This window comes from Ptychodera flava, unplaced genomic scaffold (genome assembly GCF_041260155.1).
Source record: "Ptychodera flava strain L36383 unplaced genomic scaffold, AS_Pfla_20210202 Scaffold_45__1_contigs__length_1260105_pilon, whole genome shotgun sequence".
Taxonomy (NCBI): Eukaryota; Metazoa; Hemichordata; class Enteropneusta; family Ptychoderidae; genus Ptychodera; species Ptychodera flava.
The window spans coordinates 731,423-745,812 of NW_027248367.1; the positions used below are offsets into that span (position 1 = coordinate 731,423).

The 14,390-nt window shown below is 37.7% G+C and overlaps 1 protein-coding gene across 1 annotated transcript; it reads left to right on the forward strand.

Moving 5' to 3' along the window:
• The first annotated feature begins 1,709 nt into the window (after window positions 1-1,709).
• LOC139128149 (cartilage intermediate layer protein 1-like) lies at window positions 1,710-11,240 on the forward strand. The gene is made up of 5 exons (XM_070693986.1): window positions 1,710-1,869; window positions 2,450-2,764; window positions 3,856-3,964; window positions 4,378-4,532; window positions 6,216-11,240. The coding sequence occupies exons 2-5, from the start codon at window positions 2,470-2,472 to the stop codon at window positions 8,495-8,497; spliced, it is 2,841 nt and encodes a 946-aa protein (XP_070550087.1). The 5' UTR covers window positions 1,710-1,869; window positions 2,450-2,469; the 3' UTR covers window positions 8,498-11,240.
• Window positions 11,241-14,390: the final 3,150 nt, after the last annotated feature.

Below are 14,390 nucleotides of genomic sequence, written 5' to 3' on the forward strand. Positions count from 1 at the left end.
TCTCTTGAAGAAATGAGTCTTGAGCATAAATCTGAAGGTGCGAATGTCCGGGCTGATCGAATAGGAGCTGGCAGTTTGTTCCATAGAATTGATGAGGAATAGGAGAAGGATCTGTACATTTCACTTAGCACAATGAAGCAGTCAGGTCATGACCTCCAATGTTATGAATCATGCTGCAGCAGCCAATGTGTAAAGAAAGAACGTCTTTCTAGTGACTGACTGACAAAAGAATATTTATAATCGCGACCCACTTTCATCAGTCAGTAAAAGAATGTTGCATTCATTCTTCACAATAGAACAGCTTTGTTACACAGAACGAACAGACTAAACCATTCAACGTATAGTGAGTGGACGAGATACTGTAGAACAGCCTGGCACGAATGATGACGTCAAATGCCATCATCTTTGGTTTGATAAAGTGTTGGAACCATAATTTATGGCTGGAAATGTCTTATATAATGAAAGGCTCATTTAGAAAGATCACGAAATTGAAAGGATCGACGGAAGGAATGGTACCCCCTCTCGTGCTATCCCCCCTGGGGATGTTCTAACAGTGTTATTACTTAGTAAAAAATAACTAATTCAAACCTCTCAGATTGCAGCAGACTGCACCTTTGCACACGTCAATTTCTCAACATTTTCCATACAAGATAGGGAAGAGCCCCTCTTATTCCAATCAGCCTTTCGCCAACCCCCCCCCTCCCACCGTACTTTCAAATTCTATCCAGTCAGATATCCTAGTGAAAACCCTATCACATACCCTACTATATGGTTGGATACTGGTTTTAGCATTAGCTTTTATTTTGTTGTAACTTCGAATTTCATTTTGTTGGTTTCACCTTTTTCAACCGTCATGAGATAACCGATGATAATTTAGCAAGGTATATCAGATTTGAAAGGTCTTTACTATTTTTGTATTTTTGTACATTTTAAAAATACATGTATTGGTATTAAACTTTTCTAAGTTTGGGGAGTCAGTCAAAATTCTGAGTTAGAGAGGGGGGTACTCAAATTCATCATTGTTGGCAGGGGGTACTCGAAATTTCGGAGTTTCCCATGAAATTCCTCCGACCCCCGGCCGTAAGTAATGACGGCTGCCTTATCCTTTTTATCAAGTATTGCAGAAAAGAAAGAAAGGCCAACCAAGATGAAATATGAAAGTCGTTTTATTAATATTAATGTAAAATTTCATACTTAGTATATTCCCAATTCACCTGTTTTTATCTCTAAACAATCTACAGTTTCTTACACTAGCCATGATACTTCTCCGTTCGTGTATTGTCCGTCTCTTTTCTGTCTGTCTGTCCCCGTATGTTTGTCGGTTTGCTTTTGTGTATCTGTGAGAGCTTCTTTGTCTATCTCTCTGACTCTTTGTCGGTCTTTTTTCTCTGTTTCTGTCCTTGTGTCTCTATCTCCCTCTGACTATGTCTCTTTATCTACCTCCTTCTTACTCATGCTCTCTCCTTCCATCCACCCGTCCATCCCGGGGTCCATACATTCTCTCTCTCTCTCTCTCTCTCTCTCTCTCTCTCTCTCTCTCTCTCTCTCTCTCTCTCTGTCTCTCTCTCTCTCTCTCTCTCTCTCTCTCTCTCTCTCTCATTCTCTGTCTGTTTCTCTGTCTGTGTCTCTGTCTGTCTGTCTGTCTGTCTGTCTCTCTGTCTCTCCCTGTTTCTCTGAAAATACGCATCGTATATATGTGTTGAGTAGGAAGCACAGGCTGGGTAACCTGGGGTGAATGGTCTGCCTGTGACGTCACGTGTGGTGGTGGAAGCCAGATACGTTCAAGGACATGTTACTCAAGTGACGAGACAAAGACATGTGTTGGTAATCCAACACAGTCACGGACCTGTGGTGGCTGGAACTGTCCAGGTAGGGCATAAGGTCTTCCCTAGTAACAACCTATAGAACTTTACCCGAAAATGGCGTCATGAGAAAATGCATTTTTCTGCACAAAAAATTAAATGGTGTGTTGCAGAAACGAAATAAAGGCTGAAGTGACCTAGAAGCCAAATCGGAGAGGGTCGAAAAGGGGGGAGCGAAGCTTTACGAAAATATTTCGTGAGAGATTTCATATTGCCATCAAAAAGTTGGACTAAATGAAATGACAAATGATGGCATTTTGAACAACATTTGCTTGTGCTTCCATTGGCAGTGCTGCAATTATCCTTTAATGTCGATATGGCTTTAGGTTAATCGTGTTTCTTTCTTTCAGCGATATGTTCTCGTACACTTATTGAGGGACAGAAACTGTAACATTTTATAATATTCTCATTACTTTTTGTTAAAACAAAGCAAAATTCTCTTACTGCTTGTCCAAACTGGCCTTGCGGAAAATGTATGGTATTTTTTCCTGATGTAAAGATCTATGACAGTACATAAGCTTACCTGTCTGTTGTGAGAAAAGTTAAATCAAGAAATATATTCAGAAATGTCACATTTTATTTTTTAGATTGTTCACAAACTTGCTCTATGGGGCAGCTGGATCCTCTATGTTTATTTTGTATTTGTGATGGTGACACTGTTGATGGCATTGTCCAAGATGTGTACGGGAAACCTTTAGAGGGCGCTATCATATACAGAGCAGAATATCCACTCGAGGCCATTGGTCATTCGAACGACACTGGGCACTTCATGCTTGAAGGTGTATGCGTGAATGACTATATATTGATTGTGGAAAGGGAAAAATTCGTCAGGGAAGTAACATTTTCAGAATCACGGAAGAAGCGAGACTTGGACTTGCTTACTATTGAATTGAGTCGACAAGGTACGTGACAGATTAGCACCGTCACATGTACTTTTGATAGAAACAGGACTGGAACTAATTTTGGATAATTGGAGCTTATATTTTTCAAATTTCTCAAAAGTGTTACATGCTTTATAGCTGAATGTTGCAATATTACAAATTACTCATAAAAACAAGTGTATAACTTAATAAGAAAAGAAGATTAGCTTGCATTGCAGATTAAATCGACATTACTTTACCATCCAATTTATCCCAAATTAGTTCCAATCGTGTTTAGATGATATCTATATTGGATTTCAGTAGTTAAAGAGATATTGATAAAGTCTTCACAGCCATGAGGTTTGTTCAGCTTACCAAATTTTGCTGCTTCACCGTAAAATTCGGCATATTTTTACTTGATACATCATAGGAATTAAGCATACTCAATCAAAATCAAATTCGGAAAATAAAAAATTAGTTGAGCACTTTATGATGACAAAAACTGAAATCTGCCGAGAAATTATTTTAGGATCTATTGAGATGTTGCAGACTTTTTCACTCAACCTGTGTATTTTGTCATATTAACTGAACTATCCATTCAAATGTCTTCGTACAAGTCAATGAAAACATTTATCAAGGGGGGGGGTGCAGTTTTACAAAATCTTAATCGACAATTATTATTTTCTTTCTCCATCCTGGAAAAGAACACATTGTTCTGCTGATTATAAATTAGGTTCCCAAAGAAAACACCCCAATATTGGTTTTTTAAATCCGTTTTTGTGATGTTAATGGAAAACCACGTTTTCTATCTTGCACAAATGAAGTTGTCACTCAGACTCTGGCGACAACATCTCATCGTAGGGTCTATGGCTGAGGGCTCTTTAGGGAAAGAAAGATTTTTAGAGGGAGGAGGGTGCTGCAAGGAAACAACGCGGAGGATCATTTTTAATCTTTGACATGCTGCAATTTCTCGGGGGAGTGTCGTTGTTGTTTGAAATTTTTGCGAGGTTTAAGTCATTTTTATTTCATTAAGGGGAAAAACTAAGATGTACTTTCTTCTGTTATTAGTGCACCCTCCCTCTTGGTTAGAATTGCCCCGTCCCTTAGCAGATTAATTTGACCTTCATCCTCAGAATCACCGGTAATAACAGAACACCCCCAGTCCAAAGTCCGACTACAAGGTCAAAGTGTAACTCTTTGTTGTGAAGCACATGGAGTTCCTCCTCCAAGCTATTATGAATGGTGAGTGAGTGATATTATAAAGACGTTACTTCGATGTTTTCAGTTTTATGGTATTATTGTTTATTGCATTATATGCTAAAATGTTACAAAATAATCTGAAACTGATACATCTAGCTTCGTTTTAATGGAGCACAAAATTGTATTTAATTGAGTATCCTGCGGTAGATATGTATTACTAAACGAGAGAAGATAGATTATGTGAAAGCAGAAAGGTAGTGCAATCTGTAGGATAAGTCTTCATTATTTATATTCATTTGCGACTGATTGCTTCACACGAATATTGGCTGCCGGTAACCCGTATGTAATGGCTACTCTGAAAAGCCTCACACTAAATTTGGTAAACAGTCGTTATTTCTTAATCTTCATCAAACACTAAACTTACTTAAAATTTTCCCCTGTTAATTTCCTCTTAGGTTCAAAGATGGCGATATTCTGACTTTCGAACAGTACTTTGAGAACTCGATGACGTTGCCCAACCTGGAGTTATCTGACGGTGGTCAGTACACATGCAGAGCAAATAACGATGCTGGTGCACAATACTCGCAACCCGCAACATTGTTCATCAACGGTAAAATTCACAATTACTGTCTTTTAGATCACTTCGATATGTAATCCCCGAGGCTTTATTTATGCCACTGCGATAGTTTATGAAAATAACGACATATAAACGAAGAATGTTCCAGCCAAAGACATCGATTCTGCATAAGATGTTCCCCGTAGGACTGAAAAACATCATGCGATGTCTGTAAAATGTTCCTTAGAGTTTTGGCCTGGATGAAGCTTTGGTCAATTAAAAGCTAAATCTCAGCTGTTTATGATTTATTAAAAACTATCTACTGTTGATTGACCAATCAGAGTGCTCAATTCAGGGTGTTTTATCTACTCGTAAAGCCTTGGTCACCAAATTCCAGAAACGAATGACAGCGCCGTAGTAAAGTAGTGTCCAATCAAAAGTGAACATGTCATATTCTGTAGACATCTGGTACGTTTTAATATTCAAATTTGTAACACAGCGGAAACCAGCTGCAACACAAAATCTGCTGTGCCCTTGGGCATTTATATAATGTGCCCTAGGGCACTTATAGGATGTTCCATTACATTGGAAGGCTATTTCACAAATAAAAGTTTTAATTCATATCCTAAACATGTTACATTGACAAAGGGGACGGTTGACGTAAACACATTGAAAACGAAAATATATCAGTTAGGGGCGATAGTTTTTAAGTCGGATAAAACCCTCGTACTCGGGCTCTTCTGGTATATAAAGTCCAACCCTACGATAAAATGTCTCGGCCTGCGGCCTCGACATTTTATCGTTGGGTTGGACTTTATATACCAGAAGAGCCCTCGTACTCGGGCTTTATCCTATACTTAAAAACTATCTACTGTTGATTGACCAATCAGAGTGCTCAATTCAGGGTGTTTTATCTACTCATAAAGCCTTGGTCACCAAATTCCAGAAACGAATGACAGCGCCGTAGTAAAGTACTGTCCAATCAAAAGTGAACATGTCATATTCTGTAGACATCTGGTACGTTTTAATATTCAAATTTGGTAACACAGCGGAAACCAGCTGCAACACAAAATCTGCTGTGCCCTAGGGCATTTATATAATGTGCCCTAGGGCATTTATAGGATGTTCCATTACATTGGAAGGCTATTTCACAAATAAAAATTTTAATTCATATCCTAAAAATGTTACATTGACAAAGGTGACGGTTGACGTAAACACATTGAACACGAAAATATATCAGTTAGGGGCGATAGTTTTTAAGTCGGATAAAACCCTCGTACTCGGGCTCTTCCGGTATATAAAGTCCAACCCTACGATAAAATGTCTTGGCCTGCGGCCTCGACATTTTATTGTTGGGTTGGACTTTATATACCAGAAGAGCCCTCGTACTCGGCTTTATCCTTTATTTACTAATAGTGTGGCACACTCCGAGACAAATACGCCTGTACTTTAAATTTGTGAATCGCTGACAATTTTACTGGAAAAATGTTGATAAAACTGGAATCTTGAGTCTGAGGTGTATTAGCAGCTGTTAAGTCAACCTGCTCTGTAAGCAAGGATCACTTTCGGTCACCATTTAGGAATTTTTTGGAGTTTTATACTTGGAGACATATCTAAATACACTAGCAGAGAAGTGTATATGAATGATTTTGATGCTATTCCACTTTCTGTATATTTGCATGTACCACCTTTTTAAATTTAATTACAAACTCCTGTATTTTTATATGACGTCATTAGGAGCTGGAGCGGTATGCCATTCTAAGCCTCTTGCCTACATGATGAAATTACCAGAAGGATGTTCCTCCGCTGGTAATGCAGGCTACTACAGCGTTGGAAGGTGTTCAGGAGAGAGATGTCCTGGTATGCTGGGAAACACAACTCAATGTACTGATGAAGAGGAATACTGCTGTATGGCAACTTCCACTGAATTGCACAGTGTTGAGTGTGACTTGTTCAGTATATCAGTGCAGGTTGTAACTGGTTGTGGATGTACTCAATGTGGACGACAAACAATTAAAGTGCGGGGAAGAGCGGCAGGTACAGGGGAGGACTCTAGCATTCCGCTGGTGGGTGGGTATATCTACTTTGGTGATGAAGAGGTCGGTCAGACAGATGAAAATGGTTTGTTTGATTTTGAAATGCCAAAGGGCACTAAGAAACTGGTTTTAAGATTTAAAGATCGCTGGAACTACTATGCTGAAACGGTGAAGGTGTTGCCTTTGAACGAAGACCAATCTAGTGTTTATCTTGTGGTGTCACTTCATAGGAGGAGTGAAACCGTCACCATCCCAGGAGACCAACGTTCAGTCATTGTTCTCGGTAATGCAGATGCCAAGGCTAACTTACAGATTGAAGGAAACTCTTTTTACAAAGAAGATGGTAGTCTCTACACTGGCGACGTAGAAGCTGACGTCACATTTTACGACCCTTCCGATCCTACTGCTGTGGACGTCATGCCAAGTGATCTGACTACAAGAGACGTCGAGGGAAACTCACAGCCATTGAGAACATACGGTATGTTTTCATTGAAATTTGAAGACACAGATGGAAACAAGTTGCGAATTGACAAATCAATTCAGGTCTCTATCGATGCGTCAAAGGCTGGAATTAACGTGAATGATGTCGATGATAATGGTGAACACCGTGTTCGTTTGTGGAGATTGAATAGTCTCAGTGGACAGTGGGATGATATCGGTCCTCTAAAAATGTCACAAAGTGGACGACGTAGACGACAAAGTGAAGATTTCCTTATCGGAAACATTGATGTAATCGGTTATGACACGGATTATTATAACTTCGATGTACCGGAGGCAAGGTTCATATGTTTCTTAAAAGTTCGAGTTTATGACGACAGCAACTTCAGTGGTAATCTCCAGAATGCACTTGTCACGGTGGTGGCAGCAGATCCCACCGATCAGTTTGGTGAGGGCCTACTGTATTACTTCAGCAGGCGTTATACGTCACAGGACGGCAGTGCTTGTTCGATGGCAATGTGTGACAGAAGTGGAAACTTATTCCAGACCTATGTCAATGCCAAGTACGGACTAGAACCTTTAACCCCAATTCACCCAAGCAACGTTCCGGCAGGTATCCATCCAGCTGTATGGCCGAATGACCTGTTACAATCCTTTGTGTTACCGCAACCTGGAGATGAATCTGGGTTTGCGTCCATGGATGGCATCACACCCCAGTTGGCATATGACAACAGTTGGTATGACTGGATTTATGACGATTCTTACTATGATTATGATGTAATCGTGAATCAAGACTATGGTCCATTGTACTGGCAGTTTTTTGATATATGGACTGCAGAACAGAAGTGTCTCTCCGCTGACACAAGTGAGAACTTTGTAGCCTTTGTCTTGCCAGAAACAGGTTTGGTAGAGTATAATACAATAAATCAAGAAGAAGAAGACCTACGAGACCCATTGTCTTGGTACGCCTATGAAGGAAATCAAAAGAGGGCGTGCTTCATCAAAATCTCTGTCATTGGAACAGACGAAGGGCGATTTATCGTCTCCAGCACTGCAGGTGACGTACCAGAAGTTCAAGGCGAATCGTTTGGAGTCCGAATAGACAACTCCAAGTTCGGTGGTCAGCCAGGGATATCTGCTGCCTGCATCGAGTTTAAATGTAGCGGCCAAATACGAGCGGGAAATCCGTTAAGCGACCTTCCACCAGGGAGTGCTACAAGTTATGGTGTAGACTTAACAGTCGTCGACATCATCCCATCGTATCCAAATTGCCAACTGATACCAAACACAGGTATTAACCCTGGTTTGACAACATTGGTGGCAAGTACAGGTGGAATCACCGCTGCTGGCTCTCAGGTCACTTTTCAAGTACCCGATAACAACATCAATGGCCCAGCAACCGGCATCTACACGTTTACTGGACAAACTGCATACGACAATGCCTACCTGAATTGCCATGTTGGAGATGATGATGCCTATAGCTTTAACCCGACACCTCCAGATGATCCCTCCCTGGGCTGGGCTTTCCAGTATCAATGCTTGTAACTTAGACACAACCACGCTTGTCTTGAATAATTAACGAGATCTGAACACCGGGTATCAAGAGCTTTGGGAGGTGTTACATCATTTAGAATCATCGTGATTTGGAGCACCATTTCCCTGTGAACTTTTTTTATCTTTGCAAACGTGTTCCGCTGTCAGCTGTTGTAGACCTTACGAGAAAGAAAAAAACCCATTTATTTTCATTTCCTTTAACACACCATCTCTACAAGACTCGTGAAGAGCAGCGTCAACATGTACAAGAACAGAGAAAGCGCTTCTTGATGAATCAGTTTTTCTTCACCGGCAGCCTGCAAGGAAGTAGATTTAAAGTCTATGAGTGTTTCAAACTGAGTGCAGAGTGGTTATGAATTGAAGTCTGACGTACTAACCCCGACGGGGTACCTAATCTGCCAGGTGCCAAACTTAAATAATTATTCAGTATAGGTCACGCAACAGTTGCGTTTTAGTTGTTGTAAATAAATGATACGCTATATGGATATTGTAAGTGAGGTATTCAAAAGTAGCATCAATTTACACTCATATGTTGTAAACAATAATTACTCATCTTTATATCTTTTACAACACTTGCTCTGAAACTTCGATTGTTTTAACCTGTGTTTCCCAAAACCATATGAAATGTTACGTGATGTCAACATATCTATGGAGTCTGTTAAAACATAATGAAATGCATTTGAATAATTTACATTCATGCATCAAACTGTCATCAGGTAGGCGCATGTATAATGAATCGTAGGTTGCTGGTTGTCATAAAAGTAGTTATTTGTACATGCAGGAGATATTTTTCTTACAAAGTAATGCCTTTTTCTACGGATTACTGTCACGTTCACAAGCCAATATTATCTTCTTCCAACAATAAATGTACGATTTATTCTCTAATTCTGTGTCGCGACAAGTCCCGTCCATGTCATCAATGCTGTTGAGTCAGCTAAGTAGCCTAGAAAAGTTGCTGAACTTAACAAAGGGTTTATAATTGACTTAAAGTTTTGCCATTCACTAATACCCAACCGACTACACCAATAATACCGCAAAAAGAAGTACAAAATTTGGGTGACAATTTATCCTGTAATCTTACCATAATATAAATATCTTCACAACAAAAGTAACCCGGGCAACGAAAATGTAGAGTTGGATTCCGCTCGATGTCAATATAGATGGACATTTTTTGGAAAAAATCATCGACGCTGGTAAAGTTGTATCAGTGCATTTGCGCAGTACAGTAAGCATAAAATTTTCTCTTCGACTTTAGAGTGATGGTCTTCAGCTTCGGAAAACGTGACCGTGTTCATACGCTCAACCGACTCTGTTGATTAACACCTTTGAAAAATACAACAACTTGGCCATGGTGAATTTTCTGTACCTATTATGTCCTTGAAATTGTATGAAGGTTCACTATAACAATATATGCCGAACGATTGTCTAGCATTCTCCGTGTGGACGTAGTTCTTCACTAGATACTCACACCCTCGATAACTGACAACTTGCTAATGGCATGAATGTCACAGTACAATGATTTTAAACAGGGAGTAAAACAGCTTGAACAAACTCCAACTCTACCTAAAATAATGAAGGAAACCTTTGATTGTACATGTGATAAATACATCATCCCCAAGTAAGTTTCTTCTCTTAAAGAACTTGTTTTTGACTCTAGGTGACTCGCTCGTGACGTCACCTGTGTTTCCCTTAGCAGAACGAAAAAATACCATGGAATTTTATCCGTATTTTCACGCTTAGCACTCAGTTACTCAGACCAGGTTTATTTATACGTTTTAATGACGAGATTTTCTGTTAACACCTTTGAAAAATACAACAACTTGACGAGATTTTCAAATATTTTAATTGTATACCTCTATGTATTATCTTTGTCGTAGGCGTAAAACGCTTACCGTTTAATTTCTCAACGAACGATTTTTCTACCACACACGCATACATAACATGAAACCAGATTTTCTCCATAACTAATGGAATCATTTACTCAAACGTTCAAAGCTTAAAAATACAAGTATAAATGTATTCTTAAGTTTTGACAATATTTATAAAATCTATTACACAGAGTAAATAGTTAATTGCCTTGCCATATATGTACTCTTCTACTGTGAAATTTCATTACGTGTTTTGTGTATATTTTTATATCATATTAGTTAACTCCATTTTACCGCCAATGCGCCTAAAATTATTGCATAAAAGAAAGGAAACATTTGCCGAATGTGTGATATAAGATTTCGGAATATATTTATTCGTTCAGCACCGAAAATATTAGTTCATAATGACCATGTATTATTGTCATTGTCACTCGAATTTTCCTTTGCCGAACGAAGAAGAAATTTACAAAAATGATATACATGATGCATTTATTAAATACACTAGCCTTTTCATTCGAAGTAATATTTAAGATTTCAAAGTTGACTAATGTCATGTTTGAAAACTGAATTATTAATCAGTAAAAACGAAATAAAAAATTATTCAGTGTTGTTAACCCTAAATAGATTTTATTAGCTTGTTGCAAGTACAGTGGCATGTTTAATTCTTGTCTTATGCATAAAACAAAAAGTTCAATTTTGAGACCAAAGATTATTCTTATCATATAGTCACATAGGACATGGAATCCGACTTCTTCCATCACCGGTGGAAACATGTACAATGGGATATTTTTAAGAACAAGTAATGTACCGACAAGTTTAATCGAGATTTAAACTGATATCTTGCACAGAATAAAGAATTCTTGTTAATAGTTAACTGCCTTGACATATAAATGAGTTTCTTCTTTACCCTTGTCGTTACCTGTGCTATGCATATATTGTCGGTCTAATACCGGCCTGTCGATCAACTGTTGTTGAACTTCACATAACTGACTATAGGAAAGGAACATATATTAAGACTCTAAAATGTTTGCAATCCTTTGCTTGTATACTGCTTCTTTCGACATTTTCTACCTTGTTGAGTAGATAAGGTCCTCACAGTTTCGTCGTAAATCGACTTGTATATCCCCACAGATTTAACATATGAGTAACATCAGTTCCTTATTTCAGATATGACAGATAAAATCTTTAGTTGATATGTTTCTCTATAATGTGAATTTCAATCGTGACCCTCATAATTTTTAGCTACTATAGACTATAGTCTATAGAAGCTATTGGGATGGGTATCCGTCCGGCGTCCGTCGTCAGTCTGTATGTATGTATGTATGTATGTATGTATGTATGTATGTATGTCCGTTTGTGAGGCGTCCGTCCACTCAAATATCTTGAGAACCGCAGTACTTACTGATTTGATATTTGTTGTGTAGATGAAAAATATGATTTTGAGAAACCGTTTTTTTTTAATTTTTTGATATTGTTGAAAATAGGCAAATTAATGCCAAAAAAGGTGTTTTTGGTAAAAAATCTTCTTCTTCATAACCGCTGGTCAGACAGCTTTGTTATTTGTTATACAGGTCCCTAGGGATAACCCAACTTAGATTTGTTCAAATTGTGATGAAATATGCAAATGTGTATTTTTAAGGAATTTTTTGTCATTTTTGGTCAAAATTTGACTTACATTGTATGTAATTCTTGTACTGTATAAACCTATCAATTCACCCAGAAAAAAATAATTAATAAGATTTTAAATAATTGAATTAATTAGGAAATCATCAAAGCCAAAATAATTTAGTGTGGAATTATCAGAAAGTTTAACTTTTTTTGACAGTTCATAGTGAAATGCTTACCATCTTGGAGGATTAAAACATGTAAAGGCAACTTTCCTGAATCCCAACTTTGATATTCTGAACCACCATTTATGTTATCTAAAAGAAATTGCTCATAATAGTTTGTCATGATAGGGTGGTCAAATAAATAGAGATAGAGAAAGTTCTAATTTCCATTTATGGTTGACTTGGTAAGGATAAAATAAGATTACTTTTTGAGGAAATAAATAGAGTGGTCAATTAAAAGAGTGGTCAAAGTGATATAGTTTTTATGGTAAAGCTTGGCTGTAAGATTCCTCATGTGCTATTTATAGCAATTATGCAATCTGTGTAAACAGTGCAATGAAAGTGTAACATGATTCCTTATAATGATTTTGATGACCTTGAACTTCTTAAGTTTCAAACATTTGTCTTCAGTGTGCTTTCTCTGAGTACGTACAGTCTCAACTTATTCAACAGAACTTACTGGTTTACAAGTCCGTAGGATGACCTTAGTGAGATAATTTCATACAGTCAGGAAATACTTAATTTTGTATCCATGTCTATAGTAGCTTCAGGGACTTTGGCCCTATTTTTATTTTGAACGAGAGACTTTTTAACGTTTCCAGAGAAAATTGTTAGCAGACTTTGATATTTCTAAGTTTTCTGCAGTAAGACTACACATTATTCCGTCGTGTAAGATCTTTGTTTGAACATAGACCCTGTATGTTTTTCTCGAGGGTCTATGGTTTGAACTACTAGGAGTGTCGAGGTCTATTGCTGATCGCTCTTAAACTATATAACAAATTATAATTTCCAAACATAGATGAATTATAGACTGTGAAAACTAGTCATTTGTAAAATACTCCTGATCAGATTGGTGATTTTCTTATCAGCACACACATGTATCATGAATGTTTCATGGATATGTTGCTCCTCGACAGAAATTTTACGAAATCGAATCATTCCTAGTCCCCAGGTAACTGGTTTAATGACAATAGGAGAGACTGTTGGTGGTTGGTCAACTGCTTCTTATAGGCCTCAAAAGTATTTAGTCTGGTATTTTGTGTTTGAGGTTGGTGCAATATGCGCTAAGAGGTACAGGACAGGTTTCTTAGTAGAATTCAATTGAAATAACACTCTACTCATAAGTCGCTCTTGGGAGGTTGCAGAATATATGTTCACATATGCGTTAAATGTCTTTCTCTTGATATATACAGAAGATTTGATCTCACGACTGTGAGTGTGTCTAGGTAACGTACATACTCTAACCTAGTTGTGCTGACTAAATTTTTGGTTTGAATATATTAATGTCACTTTAATACTGAAAAAATGCCATTCCACACCAGCACAAATCCTACGAGAAACAGTGGTTCTCACCTGAAGATCGTGACTGTTCTGGCAGTGTGGCGAAACGCCAATCACAGAATTTGCGCAGATGATTCAGAGCTTTTGGAGATATGACCTTTCCCAGACAGATGGCACACATACAAATCTCCACCTACGCGATCAACTGGCTAAATAAGCCAACGATGGCCGGCCAAAATATCTAACGGATTTTTCAACTTTCAGATCAAATGTTTTAAATCGATCTCACTTTTCGCTTTAGGAGAAACCTTATCACAACAGTATTCATGCTGGTTTACAAATAATGACTATACTTATTAAATAGTACATGATTACTCAGGGCATTGCGGATTATAACACGTTTGCCCGGTTCTTGACGGCAATGTTGCTGGCAAAGTGACGACATTAAAACGTGTACATATGAAGGTATGTAATAAACTATTGTTTTTATTCACCATCACAAAAGCAACTTCAGATTCATCCAATCACTTATGATAACGGTGCATCGCATAATGAAATGTAACACAATTTGGAAACTGCTTTCAATAATTACATTATTAGTTTAGATATATCGATGATCACAAATGTTTGAGCAGCCTAAATATATCAGATTAACTCAACAACATTTATCCAGAGTGCTTCGATAATAAACAGCAAGAAGCATTGTACCTTTATATATATATATATATATATATATATATATATATATATATATATATATATATATATATATATATATATAAGACTATACAATGTATAATAAGCTGTACGATTACAAATGGACTATTTGAAAGCACAAACTTTGCCTACTGAAATATATCTGATATAGAGATTTCAGAGTAAGATACGGCTTATAACCACAAAAAC

What these genes read in the sequence shown, in the direction of transcription:
- LOC139128149 (XM_070693986.1), top strand. Translation starts at nt 2,470, where the DNA reads ATGGGGCAGCTGGATCCTCTATGTTTATTTTGTATTTGTGATGGTGAC. An exon ending in TATTGAATTGAGTCGACAAG is followed by an intron (nt 2,765 to 3,855) that starts GTACGTGACAGA and finishes CTTCATCCTCAG; the next exon opens with AATCACCGGTAATAACAGAA. An exon ending in CGCAACATTGTTCATCAACG is followed by an intron (nt 4,533 to 6,215) that starts GTAAAATTCACA and finishes TGACGTCATTAG; the next exon opens with GAGCTGGAGCGGTATGCCAT.